The following is a 16,515-nucleotide window of genomic DNA, read 5'->3' as shown; positions in this document are numbered from 1 at the left end:
ACATCTGATGTAGATGTAAAGATGCTTCTTAGGCAGTTCTCAAAGGCTGCTTTCTCCAGCCAGAAGCATCCTCAGGATAATAACCCCTCCGATTGTTGCTCAGGTCCCTCCCTCTTGAAATTCCTCTAAGATTGCCGCGCCCACATGGTTTCTTTCCATTCTTCTTAGGATCAAAGTCTGTGACCATCTCTACCCAGCCTGTAGACAGATCAGGGCAGGCTTGAGCCTTTGAGAAACTAAGCAGTTTATGTAGCGCCCCTGGCTAATGTTGCAAAGCCAAGATCTAGCAGCAGTTCACGTGGACTGGAAAAAGTGTGAAATCGGTCGTTTTCAATTGCTTTTCATCGTCAGAGCCTACCTGTCTTTAGGCGCGAAAAGAGGGACTCCGCCTGCTCTACGGCAGTAGGGTTGAAAATGGCTGCTCCCAGCAAGCGTCCCCTGGGCGCAGACATATTGCATCATAAAGGGACGGCCGGTGCCGTATTCCGCGTCTCTGGAAAGACTCCGTACGGCCCTCGCCGGCCGCCATCCCCGAAACTTGCCAGTGTCGCGTCTGCAGTGCGTGGGGTTCGCGGGGCGGCGGGCAGAGGCGAGTGTTTAGAGACTTAGGGTCCGTGACTTGCCTCCAGCAGTGGAGACAGACGTTATCGGTCTGGTCTCCCTGGGCTTCTGGGAATGTTTCAGGGGCAGGGAGAGCGCGCTGAGTTTTTTTTTCTGTTGTTCGCTAGCGCGTGGGGTCCGTGTTGCGGGGAGCTCTGGGGGAGTCCTCGCTCGGAGTTCGTTTCGCAGTCGTGTTGGGATTCCCAGAGTCTGGGAGCCCATGATCTCCGCATTGGAACCAGCGCTTGGGAGGTCTTCGTTGCACAGTAGCGCTAGGGCGTCGTGGTGGGGAAGCGAATCGTGTCGGTGTTGGAGACAGCTCTGGGCAGTTCGTGTTCATTGCTTATCACATGCGTACTTAAAAAGGGGTCTGCTGGTCCCCTTGCTTCTCTGCTGCTGTATATTCTGTAGCAAATTTGTTTTCAGGTTCATTGCGACCCAAGTAATAACATCCCCTTCATTTTAAATACTCCTCCAAAAAATAACTCTGGTTTAGTGTATTTCATGTTTAATGTTGGGATCAGGTGTCTAGGTATTGGTCTAATTTTATTCGTATTTAATAACATCTTGTCAACTTCGTATTCCCATATTACATGCTCTTTGAGAGTTTTAAATTGCTGCAGTTTCCTCAAGTGGTTGCTTTAATTTGGGTAGAATTGATGTAGATCTAGATACAACACTTTCAGGAACATGTGATGGATTTCTATTAACCTAATATTTTTATTTCTTTGACTGGCTGTAGTGTTTTTCCATACGTATCTTGGACATTTCTGGTTATGCTTATTTCTACATAGTTAATACTTTTTGTTGTAAATCGTGACTTTTTTTTCGCATAAGACCCCTCCCCCTTTCCTTTTTTTGTTCCAATTTTACTTAGTGGACAAGAACAGAAGTTAAAAATATATATGTTTATTCTGTCACTTCATTCTACTCATGTCATTACACATAACTTATAAATTGATGTCTTTCTTTTTTCTAGTTGAGCATTTTGTCATCTGCAAATAATTTTAGCCAGGTGGCAAGTGTATGGACTGTGGAGTAAGAAGTACGTGCCTCTGCCTCTGACTTGGGTACGTTAATTCCTTAGTCAGTTTCCTTATTTGTGGGAAAAAAGCTGTCATAGTTTCTTTTTCATGGAATCATTATGAAGATTAAGTGAGCAAATGTTCTTTAAGTATGTTCAAAGTGTAGTACTAGGTACGTAGTATGGTCTGAATAAATAATTACTGTGATTTATCAAGTTTTTATTTCTCTTTCCTAAGGGCTTTTGACCTTTACAATTATTTTCATTTTTTTTTTCTCTTTAAAATTTTCTTTGATTTATGTTGCTCTATTTCCCAATTTCATATATTCCCGAGGGAAAAAACCATACTTGTCAATAATGGTTTGTTCTTTTAATATGAGACTGGATTTTATTTGATAAAATTTTATTTAATGTTTTTGCATCAAAAAATGAAAAGATATCTTGGATTAGCTTCAGAATAATCCATAATCCATTGCTGGAGAGGGACTGAATGGTGGTATAGATAAAACAAAATTAGATGTGAGTTCATCATTCTTGAAGTCACATGATGAATATGTGGAATTTGAGTATACTGTTCTTTTGCTTGAAATTTTTCATAGTAGCAAATTCAAAAATTTTTTTGCCTATACATTTATAAGAGAAATTGGTCTCTTAAGTTTTTTTTCAAGTGACTATACTTGAAAATCACCAGGTTAAAAAAATAGAATAATGCAGCATCCCAGAAGCCCTCATCTTCTCTCTCCTCTCCAAAGGTAATTATTATCCTAAAAACATCATAGATGTGCTTGGTTGTCACCTTTATATAAATGAAATCCTAAGGTACACATTGTTTTGTGGCTGGCTTCTTTTGCTTAATATTTTTGTTGTGAAATTCATCTAAGTTGCTGCATATAGTAGTAGCTCATTTCTTTTTCATTGCTGTGTAGTATTCCATTGATGATTATACCCCATATTATCCATTCCACTATCAAGAGACATTGTTATGGCTTATGGGAGTTATGAGAATTGTTGATATGAACGTTTTTCTACATGTCTTTTGGTGCATAAAAGTTCTATTGAGGGCTGGGCGTGAGAGCTTATGCCTGTAATCCCAGCACTTTGGGAGGCTGAGGCGGGTAGATCACCTGAGATCAGGAGTTCAAGACCAGTCTGGCCAACATGATGAAACCCCGTCTCTACTAAATACAAAAATTAGCCAGGCGTGGTAGCGGGTGTCTGTAATCCCAACTACTCAGGAGGATGAGGCAGGAGAATCACTTGAACCCAGGAGATAGAAGTTGCAGTGAGCTGGGATCATGCCATTGTACTCTAGCCTAGGCAACAAGAGTGAAACTCCGTCTCAAAAAAAAAAAAAAAAAGAAAAAAGTTCAATTGAGCATATACTTAGTGTGTTAAGTATAGAGGAATGGAGTATGCTAGACACAAGGAGAAACCGCAAATGCCTAATCGTAATGGGAAATTCTTAACATACTTCTCTCGGTAACTGAGAGAACAGGCAGACAAAAAGCTAAAAGGGTATAGATTAACCATTGCTGGCAAACTTTCTGTAAAGGTGCAGACAGATGACAAATATTTTAGTCTCTGCCGGCTAAACGGTCTTGTCTGCATCTACTAGGTTCTACAATTATAGAATGAAAGTAGCTATACAGAATGTATAAACAAATGGGTGTGGCTGTGTTCTGATAAAACATTATTTACAAAAACAGGCAGCTAACCCACAATAGTCCCAACCCTGAAAGGTTAGAATGACATACATAATTAACAAACTTGACCAATATAAAACACTACACTCAATAATTTTCCTCAGATGCACATAGGACATTTATAAAAAATCACCATATGCTTGGCCATCAGGCTAGTCTAAATAAATTTCAAAGGATTAAAACCATACGGAATATTTTCTCTAACTGTAGTGGCATTAAGCTATAAATCAATATCAGAATGATTTATTCGCCATAGAATAGTCATGTGAGTTTTTCGAACTATCAATTCAGAACATGCTGTTTTCTTGTCAGAATGATTGGCAATTATGCCATACACTTCTAAATAATCTGAGTTCAAAAAATCACAGTGGAAATATTTTCAATTGCATTTTAATAAGAATTCTACATGTAAACCCTTGTTGAATTTAACCTAAGCAGTCAGTGGAGGAAATTTATAACCTTGAATGCAAGTATTAGAAAAGAAGGAAGGATGAAAATCAATGGAAAAGCACCTATCTCTATAATTCTTTTTTTTTTCTATTCTGTTGATTCGTGTTTGGAAATGCTGGTTTTATATAATTGTTAGAGAGGCTTCACTTTTTTCTGTGATTTATGAATGTTACATAATATTGGAGTCATCTCTGTACTGTAAAGATTAGATAGAACTCATCAGGCTCTGATGATTCTTTTTAACTTTTTTTCATGGAAATTGAGAGTATAATATTTACCCATAACTTAGCTTCAACAGTTATCAATTCATATTCATCTGTCATATCAGTCATATTTATTTGTGCCTCCACTTTTGTTTTAGTTTGGAGACTTTCATAGCAAATCCAAGGCTTCATGCCTTGAAACTTGTAAGTATCCCAGTATGAATCTCTAACCAGTAAGGTCATTAAAAAAATTTATAACCACTAGACCATTTCCTTTTTGTTTTTTCTTTTACAGACAGGATCTTGCTATGTTGCCCAGGCTGGTCTTGAACTCCTGGGCTCAAGCAGTCCTTCTGCCTTGGCTTCCCAAAGTGCTAGGATTACAGATGTGAGCCACTTCACCCATCCTAGACCATTTTCAGTGTATCCAAGTTAATAATAATTTATTTCCTTATCTTTTTGGGCAGGCAGACTCTCGCTCTGTCACCGAGGCTGGACTGCAGTGGCATGATCTTGGCTCACTGCAATTCCCACTTCCCAGGTTGAAGCAGTTCTCCTGCCTCAGCCTCCCGAGTAGCTGGGCTTACAGGCATCTGCCACCACACCAGGCTAATTTTTGTATTTTTTTGTAGAGATGGGATTTCTTCCTGTTGGCCAGGCTGGTCTTGAACTCTTGACCTCAAGTGATCTGCCCATGTTGGCCTCCCAAAGTGCTGGGGTTACAGGCGTGAGCCACTGTGCCCGGCCTATTTCTTTAGTTCATTGAATAGCTAGTCCACACTCAGTTTTTTTCTGATCATCTCGTCATTGTCTTTTAACATTGGATTGTTTGAATCATGATCCAAATGATGTGGGTGCATTCGATTTGCTTGTTGTATCTCTTAGATCTCTTTAATTCTATAACAGCTCCCTTTTCTTTTTTTTTCTTTGTTTTTTTTCCCTCATGCCTCTTCATATGTTGCAGTAGGAAGTACACAGCACCATCCATGAAGGATTCTTATCTAAAAAAATTGAACATGGGACTAATCAAACCTCTAAGATGAACTACTCACTTAATTAAAAGGAAAAATTGGGAGTTGGGTAGGTAGAGAACAACAAGTTAAACTATACCATGAGGCTGGGAGCAGTTGCTCATGCCTGTAATCCTAGCACTTTGGGAGGCTGAGGTGGGAGGATTGCTTGAGGCCAGGAGTTCAAGACCAACCTGGCCAACATAGCGAGACCCTGTCTCTATAAAAAAAAAAAAATTTTGGCCAGGCGCAGTAGCTCACACCTGTAATCCCAGCACTTGGGAGGTTGAGGCAGGTGGATCACGAGGTCAGGAGTTCAAGACCAGCCTGGCCAAGGTTGGTGAAACCTCATCTTTACTAAAAATACAAAAATTAGCCAGGCGTGGTGTGGGCACCTGTAATCCCAGCTACTCAGGAGGCTGAGGCAGAGAATTGCTTGAACCCGGGAGACGGAGGTTGCAGTGAGCTGAGATGGCGCTACTGCACTCCAGCCTGGCGACAGATTGAGACTCCTTCTCAAAAAAAAAAAAAAAAAAAAATTTTTAAAAGCCCACACAAAATGATACCCTGATACAGCAGTCAGCCAAATCCAAAGGTAGGCCATCATGTGGGAGAGGTTACCTGTTTCCTTCCTCCCTGCTTCATTCCTCCCAAAAGCAGATAAGGCTGAGGGCTTGTAATGGTTTGGAAGCATCCTAACTTTTATTTGAAGTGGAAGGCTTTGTTTTTGCCTTAATTTTTTTTTTTTTTTGAGACAGGATCTTGCTGTGTTTCCCAGGTTGGAGTGCAGTGATGCGATCATAAACTCAATTCAGCCTGGAACTCCTGGGCTCAAGTGATCCTCCTGCCTCACTGTCCTAAGTACCTGGGACTACATGCATGCATCACCATGCCTGCCTAATTTTTAAATTTTTTTGTAGAGACAAGGTCTTGGTATGTTGCCCAGGCTAGTCTCGAACTCCTGGCCTCAAGGAATTCTCCTGCCTTCACCTCCAGAATTGCTGCAATTACAGGCCTGAGCCAACACAGCAGACCCTAGTTTTTTTTTTTATTGGATACTGTTGGCTGCCAATCTGACATCCAAGCCCCCTTTGTTAAGAAAATTCCTCTTTAATTTAGGTAACTGTCCTCTGGACATTTGACCTGAACCTCAGTTCAGTAGGAAATCCAGATTATTCTTACCAATCAGGGTGGTATCATTGCCATTCTCGGTTACATTGCCATGTTCTCCGCGTGAGTATTTGGTGCAATTCTGATGTATTACGTATGAGGGAAAGTCTGCCATGAGCTTCTGGGAAATGGTTGGATCCTTGATTTTTCAACCCTGGAGATCTCAGCTCCAACCCATTCATGCATAACTGCCTTTTCTACCTCTTAGCCATCCATATGGATTTCTGCATTTGGGTTGGGTACCACTGTTTTTGGACTGGCCCTGTAGGGAGGCTAGACTGAAGGGCTGGGGCTGGGATGAAGCGGTCTCAGGATTGAAGGTAGAGGAGGTTTGCATCTTGACCAGTGTGTTTACCAGTGGATCAGAAAATGGCTTGGAGATGAGCTCTCTGGGTGTAAAGGATACAGGCTTGCTAGAGAGTCTTGAGAATGACTTGCTGGGGTGACAGCAAAATTCAAGTTGGTCTCACAGTGTGGGTGTTCTCAGAGTGTGAGTTTCTAGAGTGGCTCTTGGGGAGACTGATCTCTGAACTGCTGCTTCTGGGGCAAAGATGGGACCGACCGCCTTTGCTTTCCTGCCTGTGTGGAAGGAGCAGGCTGAGCATGCACACTGAATATTGCATTAGGAGATCACAGGCTCTTGTTTGTGTAGCTGTGACTATGTGGCCACCCCACAGTGTAAAGCGCTGGGAAGTAAAGTTCTAAAAGTGGGTAGGGAAGAGAACAAATTTGCACTGTGAGGCTGTTGTAGGAGGGAAGTGTCACAAGGGAGAGAGCCAGATGTAGATTCAAGTTCCCATGCTGCTAATTAGGAAGAATGTTAACCTGCACAACACACTTAGTCTCAGCAAGCCTCAGCTTACTCATGTTTAAGATGGAAATAATAATGAGTACCTTATAAAGTAGTATTGAGGGTTTGGTAAGACAGTGCTTATGGTTTGTATTATTAGTAAGACAGTGCAATAAACAAAAAATTTAGGAGCATGTGGCTACCGGTGATGATTTTAAGTCAGTTTCCTGAGCCACCACTTCTTTTATGTTTTTATTTTTAGAGACAGAATCTTGCCACGTGTCCAGGCTGGTCTTGAGCTCTGGAGCTCAGGTGAGATCCACCCATCTCAGCCTCTACAATAGCTGGAACTCTAGGGCACATGCCACCATGCCTGGCTTTACCACTTCCTTCATTGTCTTACCTAAAACTGATATATGTGAGAACTTGGCAGTGGACAAGACCATAAGGTGGTTTTTGTTTATTTTCTCCTGTTTCACATCCACTCTATTTCTGACATAACCAAAAAAAAAGGCATTCCTCTTGCCCATTCCATATCTTCCTCTGGATCACTGCCCCATGATGTAATGGCTTCCAGGGTGTTAAGGAGACAGATGAAATATTGGAACCTGATGTTAATGTGAGTCCAGATGGCAACTGGAGACTTGTGATCCTAGGAGCATGTCTTCTTATCATTGAATTTGGTCTTGAATCCACAGGTTCTAGCCTATAGGAACAAGACATTTTCAGTAATGGAAGAAAGAGCTTCCAGGCTGGGGAAGATCATCGTTTCCAGTGGTAGCTTGACCTGAGATGATACCTGACCACAACTTCTGGGAAGGCCCAGAATAGACAGAAGAGAGAGAACATCCTAGAGTTGCTAGCCCTAATTGTTGAAGGAAATGGCCAAGGCCCAGGTGAGGTTTGTTTTACCTATTTTGTCCTTTGTTTCCCAATGGGTCTGTGGAAGCTTGTAAAAGACTGTCTGGTTAAATGAGATAGTGTATGCTGATAAAAATCAGGATCTGTCGGAAAATAAGTTTAAGTTGGAATCTTAAAATCTTGGCAAATTAAGAAACGAGATATATAGATCAGGGGGTTTGTGAAAGTTCTTAATGTCGGAACATAGCTAAGTGACTGTTAAGACCCTGTGGGTTTTCTCTGCTTTAAACTGTGTCTCCTTTTTTTTGGCAGCTGAAATAACAGGAAATACATGAAAAATGCCACGATTGTAATGTCTGTGAGGAGAGAGCAAGGCAGTTCTTCAGGGGAGGTAAATGTGTCATTGCTGTTAGATCTTGAGAAACTTCTTTCCTTCAGAGAGCTTTTGTGGTTGACAGTATCCTCAAAGTCAGCCTTGTAATAAAGGCATGGGATGTTTTCTTTGGCTTTTTCCTGTTGTTTAGTGGGGTAAGCTAAGGAGTAATGCCAAAGGAAAACTGGATTGGACAAAATTCTTCGAAAATAGTGTGCCTTGAAAATAGAGGCTTCTGGTCATCTGACTTTGCCCAGTAATAAAGCCTGGAGTATCCAATAGAATGAATGGGCTGCTTGACCTTTGAATGATCCTCCATGAAGAAGAATTCTCTCATCCAGATTTTTGTTATTGATACAGCAGGAGACAACTAACAGCTCCAGTCTTTGGTAACAGCTTGGAATGCAGATACTGACAATGCTTCTTTCTTACCTTGTTAACTCCAGGTTCAAAAAACAAAGCACCCGTTCTGCTTGTTTTGCTTTTTCTATGTTGAATTACTGAAATGATACATGGCTACATTTGCACGCAAGAGATTCAAGGAAACAGAAGCATTTGTATCAAAAGAGAGTATCTCCTTTCACCCTTTTTCTGCCCAAACTTCAACCCAAAGGATAATAAATAAGTGTTCGTAGTTTGGGTCTCTAACTAGTTCCTCCCTGTGATTGACATCTGGTAGAATATATTTATATTTATGTACATTTCTGTATGCATACATGTGTATACTTATACATATGTAATTGTAAATATTATTACTTTTTTTTTTTTCCCCAAGATGGAGTCTTGCTGTGTCGCCCAGAGCTGGAGTGCAATGGCGCAATCTTGGCTCACTGCAACCTCTGCCTCCTGGGCTCAAGCAATTCTCCTGCCTCAGCCTCCTGAGTAACTGGGATTACAGGTGCATGCCACCACACCCTGCTAATTTTTGTATTTTTAGTAGAGATGGGGGTTTCACCATGTTGGCCAGGCTGGTCTTGAACTCCTGACCTCATGAGCCCCCTTGCCTCAGCCTCCCAAAGTGCTGGGATTGTAGGCGTGAGCCACCACACCCAGCCATATTATTACTTTTTTTTTTTTCCTTTTGAGACAGAGTCTCGCTCTGTCGCCCAGGCTGGAGTGCAGTGGCGCAATTTTGGCTCACTGCAAGCTCCGCCTCCCAGGTTCATGCCATTCTCCTGCCTTAGCCTCTCTAGTAGCTGGGACTGCAGGTGCCCACCACCATGCCCAGCTAATTTTTGTATTTTTAGTGGAGATGGAGTTTCACTGTGTTAGCCAGGATAGTCTTAATCTCCTGACTTTGTGATCTGCCCACCTCAGCCTCCTAAAGTGCTGGGATTACAGGTGTGAGCTACCATGCCCAGCCATATTATTACATTTTTAAAATATGTCTTAGATTATATATTATTTAGGAGCTTAATTTTTTGCATTTAAGAGACTGCCTTGGAGATCATTGATAATCATGTGGATATGTATACATCTACCTCATTGATTTTAACATTTTTGTAGTATATTATAGCATGGAGGTGCTGTAATTTAACCCTGTCTGCTTTTGATAGACATTTAGATTATTGGTAAGTTTTTCATTATGAGAAACAAAGGAATAATGAACATTCTTATTACACGTTGTTTCATATCTATGTGAGTACTGCCTTAGTGCTTTTTTAGGGTAGGAAGAGTTGGTGGAATTCCATGGTCCTTTGGTATGTGAAATAGTCATGGTGTGCATAAGTTGTCATGGAGAAAAGGATCAAGACATGTCCCCGTCCCTCTTTTCCGCATCATCTATTGTTATCCACCTCAGATTGCATTGGAATTGTTATTATAGGGGTCATTGTCATTCGAAGATGTGGCTGTGGGCTTCACCAGGGAGGAGTGGCAGTTTTTGGACCAGTCTCAGAAGGTCTTGTATAAGGAAGTAATGTTGGAGAACTACAGCAACCTAGTATCAGTAGGTAAGGACAGCATTGCAGTCACTTACCTTTTCTTTCTTATTTGGTGACCACTGTATGGTCCTGTAAATATTTAATGGTTTAGTCTAAAGCATTGTATGTTATAGATTTTTTGTTGTGGTGGTAAAATATATAACATAAAATTTACCGTCTTAACCATAAGCGTGCAGTTCAGTGGGTTAAATGCACTCATAGTGCTCATAGTGTTATGCACCCACCAGCACTACCTTCTGTCTTCTAAAACTGAAACTCTGTACCCACAAAACAACAACTACCCATTCCCCAACTTCTCCCCATCCCCTGGCGACCACCATTCACTTTCTGTCTTTAGGATTTTGACTTCTCTAAGTACCTCATATAAGTGGAATTATATAGTGTCTGTCTTTTTGTGCCTGGCTTATTTCACTTAGTATGATGTTCTCAAGGTTTATCCATGTTGTAGCATGTGCCAGAATTTCCTTTTTAAGGCTGAATAATATTCTTTTGTGTGTGTATACCACCTTTTGCTTATCCACTTATCTGTTAAGGAATACTGGGTTGCTTCCATGTTTTAGTGCTTGTGAATCATGTTGCTATGAATATGGGTGTACAAATATCTCTTTGAGACCCTGCTTTCCGTTCTTTGGGGTATATACCCAGAAGTGGAATTGCTGGGTGATACAGTCATTCCATTGTTGATTTTTTGAGGAACAGTTTTCCACAATATCAGTACTATTTTACATTCCCACCAAGAGTACACAGGGTCCCAGTTTCTCCACATCTTTGCCAACAATTGTTATTTTGTGTTTTTGTTTGTCTGTTTATTTGTTTGATAGTAGCCATCCTAATGGGTATGGGTGTGTCGCAGACTTTTATTTTCCTCCCCGGCACAAAGTGGTTGTGCTCTTTTCCTGAATGAAAGAGTTTTGCTTTATCAGATTGCAAATGCTGTGGTTCCTGAGACATAACCCTCTCCATCTTCATCCATTCCCCAAGGACACATGCCAAGTGTTCAGTGATCTCCCATTTACAGGGTATCAAGGCACCAAGCCAGATTCGCTCTTCAAGTTGGAGCAAGGAGAACCCCCATGGATAGTAGAAGGAGCAGCCCACAGTCAAATCTGTCCAGGTAAGTGAGTGAAAACTAAGAAAATGGGGAGAAATGGCATGAAAATCCCAGCTGGTCGGAGAAGGGTTGATGCTTTTAAAGTGTTCTTCAGAGGACTTTACAGTAGGTAGTGGCCCAGAAACCTAATCAACCTTTCTGCATCTGTGTCCATCCCTAATAGAGCTGGCTCTCAAAGGATAATGTCTTCCTTTCTTCTATTTTCTGGATCTGATTTCAGTCCATGTCATCGAAGACCTTGAATTCTTACCTGGTTCCATTCTTCCCAGCCTGCTCCTGACTTTTGCCCCTTCCTTACTTGCTTTGAAATTCCCCTCGTAACCCATCTGGATTGCGTTGCCTTTTTTTTTGTTTTGTTTTTGAGACGGAGTCTTGCACTGTGGCTGGGCTGGAGTGCAGTGACGTGATCTTGGCTCACTGCAACCTCCACCTCCCAGGTTTAAGTGATTCTCCTGCCTCAGCCTCCCGAGTAGCTGGGATTACAGGCGCTGGCCACCAGGCCCGGCTAATTTTTTGTATTTTTTGTAGAGACAGGTTTTTACTACATTGGCCAGGCTGGTCTCGAACTCCTGACCTCATGAACCACCCACCTTGGCCTCCCAAAGTGCTGGGATTTCAGGCGTGAGCCACTGCGCCTGGCTGGATTGTGTTACTTTTAGCACTTCTGTTGCTTAAAAGCGTATCCCGGCCCCTCTGGAAAGGCCCGATTTCCTTTACTGAAAATCACCTCACCTTAGCTCACGTCAAAGCCCCCACACTTTGTCTCTTGGGGCATCTCTGTCGACTTACTCACCCACTGCTCCCTGCCTTTCCAGCTTCTGTTTTTTTTTTTTTTTATCTTCTGCTGATTCTCCTGGTAGAAGTTTAATTCACTCTCAGGGCCTGAGCTCTCTGTCCCCTGCTGGAGACTCGCAAATTAACATGTCTGCTACTAATGTCTCATCTGCACTCTTAACCCGCTGTGTGTCGCCAGCCGCCAGGACAGCTCTCCAAATATTTCCTTCTTCCAGTATGTGAAACCAGAATCCTCCTTTCTCCCAGATGTTTCTACCATCATGTAGTATACTCATATATACTAAAGATTTCAGCTCTGTCTCCTGACAAATAGCTTCATGCAGATATCTCCTTTTCTGTAATCTCACCTGCCTTCTTATTCTTTATTTTGCCAGCACCCAGGACGAGTATTCTGTGAAATTCTTCTTCCCTCAGCTTCAGGGTTAGAAACTGTGATTCTCTTTCCTCTTGGAAAATCCTTTCCCTTCCTGTGCATTATATTTAGGTTCTGCTGTATTGCTCACCAATCCGGTGCCTGGTCACCTTGGAGTTGCCTTGAGTCTTCTCGGTTTACTCTGTTCTATGTCTGAATGTCTCAGCTGCTCCTGTTAATTTTTATTGTTTTGAACACTCCACTCTGAAGTCCCACCTCACAGTAGGCCATGGTAATAGAGGTTCTCATTGCCTCCATTGCTGCACGTTTGACTGACTTCTGTTTTTCTGTGAGTTCCATTTGATGTGATGGCTTCATTCACCTCTGGGCAGGGGCCGTCAAGGCACTGGAACTTGGTGAGAAGACATGAGGAGTGAGTGTTGCTTGAAGAAAGAAGAGGTCCACATATATTCAGAGATTCAAAAGAGGAGAACCCAGCCACGTAGAAAAAGTATCAGGGTTGTGGTGGGAGAGTCAGAAGATGTCCATGAAATAAGTGACAAAATTATTCCAAGGAGGAGGAAGGCATATATTTTATTGAATGCTACAGATAATGTCAAATACCATGAGGACTGACATCTGTGCATTTGATCATGTTGCATTTTTACATCCAGATACTGCCCTCTTTCACTGTCGGCTCTTGTTTTACTTCCAAGAACTAGTTTTTGACTATTCCAGGGCACATTTGGAGCTCCCTTTTTTTTTTTCTGTGACAGAGTTTTGCTTTTGTTGCCCAGGTTGGAGTGTAGTGGCCCAATCGCGGCTCACTGCAACCTCTGCCTCCAAGGTTCAAGGGATTCTCCTGCCTCAGCCTCTCAAGTAGGTGAGATTACAGGCACCCGCTGCCACGCCTGGCTAATCTTTTTTTTTGTATTTTTAGTAGAGACAGGGTTTCACCATGTTGTGCAGACTGGTCTTGAGCTCCTCCCACCCACCTCGGCCTCCCAAAGTGCTGGGACTACAGACGTGAGCCATTGCGCCTGGCCACCCTCTTTTCTGACTTTTATCTTCTTTGTGTCTATGCTGCACTAACTTAGTAATGGTCATATATTGTTTTGTGTGTGTGTTTTACTGGTTGGTATGAGGCTTCTTTTACCCTCATTTTATTAAATGGCACCAGCACCTACATAGGTGTTTAAGCCACATACTGAACAGTTATCCTCAATTCTTTGCTTTTCTACTGGCAACATGTGTTCTAAGAGTGAATCCTATCTTTTCCTCCTCCATACTTATGTTCTTGTTTTTTCACATTTCTCCATCTCCATTGTAATTATTCCTGATCAAGCCATCTGAATTCTGCCATAACCTCCAGCATATTCCCTTCTATAATTTCATCTTTTCAATTCATTCTCCATAGAACAGTCATGTTTTGGAACTGTCAATTCAGAACATGTTTTCTTGGCAAAAAATGTTTGGTGGCTTACTGCCATTGTTCTTAGCATAAATTCCAGTTTCTAACAAAGTCTTCCTCCAAAATCTTCATGTTTTTAATCCTGCCAGCCTTGCCAAACTTTTGTATTTCTACTTCACTCAAGCTCAGGATATTCCAGGTAAACCAGCTTCTCTTACATTTTTTTTTTTATCACACCTAAGTTTTTTCTGCCTCTGGGTTTTCACACTGGCTGTTCCCTTTTCTTGGAATGTTCTTTATTTTGTTCTTTGCATAACGTTGCTCTTTCTTACCGTATGATGTGAGCCACTTCCTTTGTACTGTTCCTCACATTCTGTAATTTTCTTACTTCTTTGCATACCTGTTGATTCTCTGTCTTTACCTGAATGACAGGTTCATGGAGAGAGAGAATAATTATTAGTCACTGTAGTATCCCAAATACCAGTCTATTCAGTGTTTGTTGGGTGGATACATCCATCCCCTCCATCTATTTTTGATTTATTCCAGTTGCAATGTGTTTCTGTTTCTATTCTGTCTCTATTTGCAAGGTCCAATTTGGGAGGCAGCTCAAGTTGTATTGATTCATTATAGAGTATCCATTGTTGTTGCTAAAGTTGCTGTATTTTCCTTTTGCTGTTTTATAATATCATCCTTTTTCACAGAGTGTGAGGTACATTACTCTGAGACTGAGATCTTATAAAAGCCAGCCAAAACCATGGCATTTTTGCACCTTCTGCCACCTCCACAAAAAATTATCATGGATGTTCATATTGTTCTTTTTCCTAGAAGAAATTTGGGGGGTTGACCATATGCAGTGGTACCCAGAAAACCAAAATGAGCTTAAACATTTCGAAAGATGTCAACAAAGTTATGCCCTTGGAAATAAGTTTGGCTTATGTAAAAGCATTGTTCCTTTAATATAAAGACACAATAAGTTTGGCTCACATTGTAAAAGTTTGAAATCTCATTTAGGTTTTGTTATCCAGAATAGAAGATATGCAGGAAAAGTTTCTGATGCATTTGGTGGATATGGGAAATCATGCCTCCATATCAAGCATGACAAAACTCTTACTCGAGTTAAATACCATAGATGTGTTAAACCCAGCAGCCCTAAATCACAGCTCAGTGACCTACAAAAAATTTGTGCAGGAGAGAAACCACATGAATGCAGTGTGTGCGGGAGAGCCTTCTCCAGGAAAGCACAGCTTATTCAACATCAGAGAACTGAAAGAGGAGAGAAACCCCATGGATGTGGTGAATGTGGGAAAACATTCATGAGGAAGATTCAGCTCACTGAGCATCAGAGAACTCACACAGGAGAGAAGCCCCATGAATGTAGTGAATGTGGAAAAGCCTTCTCCAGAAAGTCACAGCTCATGGTCCATCAGAGAACCCATACAGGAGAGAAACCCTACAGATGCAGCGAATGCGGAAAAGCCTTCAGCCGGAAGTGCCGGCTCAATAGACATCAGCAATCCCATACTGGAGAGAAACTCTATGGGTGCAGTGTGTGTGGGAAAGCCTTTTCTCAGAAGGCATACCTCATTGTACACCAGAGACTTCACACAGGAGATAAGCCTTATAAATGCAGTGATTGTGGAAGAACCTTCTGTTTTAAGTCAGACCTGACCAGACATCAGAGAATTCATACAGGAGAGAAACCTTATGAATGTAGTGAGTGTGAAAAAGCCTTTAGAAGCAAGTCGAAGCTCATCCAGCATCAGCGTATTCATACTGGAGAGAGACCATATTCATGCAGCGAATGTGGCAAAGCCTTTGCCCACATGTCAGTCCTCATTAAACATAAGAAAATTCACATAAGAGAGACAGCCATAAATTCACTGAAGGTGGAGAAACCTTCCTCAAGGAGTCATACGTCCTTATACATGAGTGAACTCATACAAGAGCAAAAGACTATGAACACAGTACCTATAGAAATGCCTTCCTCAGGAACCCCGCCATTATTAAACAAGAGTGAGCACCTAGTGGGCAGAAATGTAGTGATTGTGGAACAACCTTTTCCAAGAAATCAAGCCTTTGTAGTTAATCAGGAATTTGAACAGAGAATAAGCCTCACGAATGAAGTGAATGTGGTCCCATCAGTAATAAATTATATCTTCTATCTTACAGATATTGTATAAGAATAAATCTTCTGATACCAGACAGGTGGGAAAATCTTTAGTAGGAATCCTCCAGCCATTATATCCCAGAGAGCTCATTTAGGGCTGAAACACTGTGGAGGCAGTGGTTGTGGAGGACATTTCTGTGAGAAGTCAAACCTGTTAAACGCCATTGAAATCATGTTGGGTAGAAATGCAGCTGTTATGAGGAAGTCTTTACCTGGAGATGATATCTCAATTGGTATCAAAAGAATTCTTACAGGAATATTTATGAAAGATTGTGATGGTGCTTTTAGTGCTAAATTGTGCCTCCTGTGCCAAAGAAACATAGACAACTGTAGAGGCAATGGATACGGAAAACATTATTAGTAAAATATGGGAGAATTTACAGAAAAGAAAAACTCTTGAAAGTAAGAAATGATGGCAACTCAGCAAATTAACTCATGTATCATACTTTTATGTCTTGAGAGTCTTGGAGGGACGTGTTTAATGAAATCTTGAACCCCAGGAATGGTATTATGTAACAAAAACCTATGAATATAACAAATATGGAAGTAAAA

The 16,515-nt window shown here is 41.4% G+C and overlaps 1 protein-coding gene and 1 long non-coding RNA gene across 13 annotated transcripts in view; one reads left to right on the top strand and one right to left on the bottom strand.

The window, feature by feature from the left end:
• LOC103888658 (uncharacterized) overlaps nucleotides 1–668 on the bottom strand; it is a 15,189-nt gene extending 14,521 nt beyond the window's left edge. For all 3 annotated transcript variants that reach the window (XR_010138660.1, XR_008516723.2, XR_008516721.2), the window contains exon 1: nucleotides 359–668. This is a non-coding gene — a long non-coding RNA (uncharacterized LOC103888658). The remainder of the gene's footprint in view (nucleotides 1–358) is intronic.
• Nucleotides 471–16,515, top strand: ZNF577 (zinc finger protein 577). 10 transcript variants are annotated; one of them, XM_054541108.2, is made up of 8 exons: nucleotides 495–589; nucleotides 1,580–1,670; nucleotides 7,213–7,399; nucleotides 7,649–7,846; nucleotides 8,124–8,202; nucleotides 10,010–10,136; nucleotides 11,146–11,241; nucleotides 14,808–16,515. In XM_054541108.2, exons 5-8 carry the CDS (start codon nucleotides 8,143–8,145, stop codon nucleotides 15,974–15,976), a joined length of 1,452 nt encoding a protein of 483 aa, XP_054397083.2. In that variant the 5' UTR covers nucleotides 495–589; nucleotides 1,580–1,670; nucleotides 7,213–7,399; nucleotides 7,649–7,846; nucleotides 8,124–8,142; the 3' UTR covers nucleotides 15,977–16,515. The 10 variants fall into 10 exon arrangements, with proteins under 10 accessions (XP_054397080.2, XP_063576305.1, XP_009231271.2 ...); XM_063720234.1 differs by having other exon boundaries at nucleotides 517–589; nucleotides 14,985–16,515; XM_054541107.2 differs by lacking the exon at nucleotides 7,213–7,399 and adding an exon at nucleotides 4,945–5,060 and having other exon boundaries at nucleotides 520–589.

The sequence above is a fragment of the Pongo abelii genome, chromosome 20, assembly GCF_028885655.2.
Source record: "Pongo abelii isolate AG06213 chromosome 20, NHGRI_mPonAbe1-v2.0_pri, whole genome shotgun sequence".
Taxonomy (NCBI): domain Eukaryota; kingdom Metazoa; phylum Chordata; class Mammalia; order Primates; family Hominidae; genus Pongo; species Pongo abelii.
This window is presented reverse-complemented; position numbering and strand designations above follow the sequence as displayed.

Bases quoted from the DNA above. Each gene is read 5' to 3' on its own strand.
- ZNF577 (XM_054541105.2), top strand. From the start codon at position 8,143: ATGAAAAATGCCACGATTGTAATGTCTGTGAGGAGAGAGCAAGGCAGT. The intron at 8,203-10,009 runs GTAAATGTGTCA...TTGTTATTATAG, and splicing joins AAGGCAGTTCTTCAGGGGAG to GGGTCATTGTCATTCGAAGA. The intron at 11,242-14,807 runs GTAAGTGAGTGA...AATCTCATTTAG, and splicing joins CCACAGTCAAATCTGTCCAG to GTTTTGTTATCCAGAATAGA.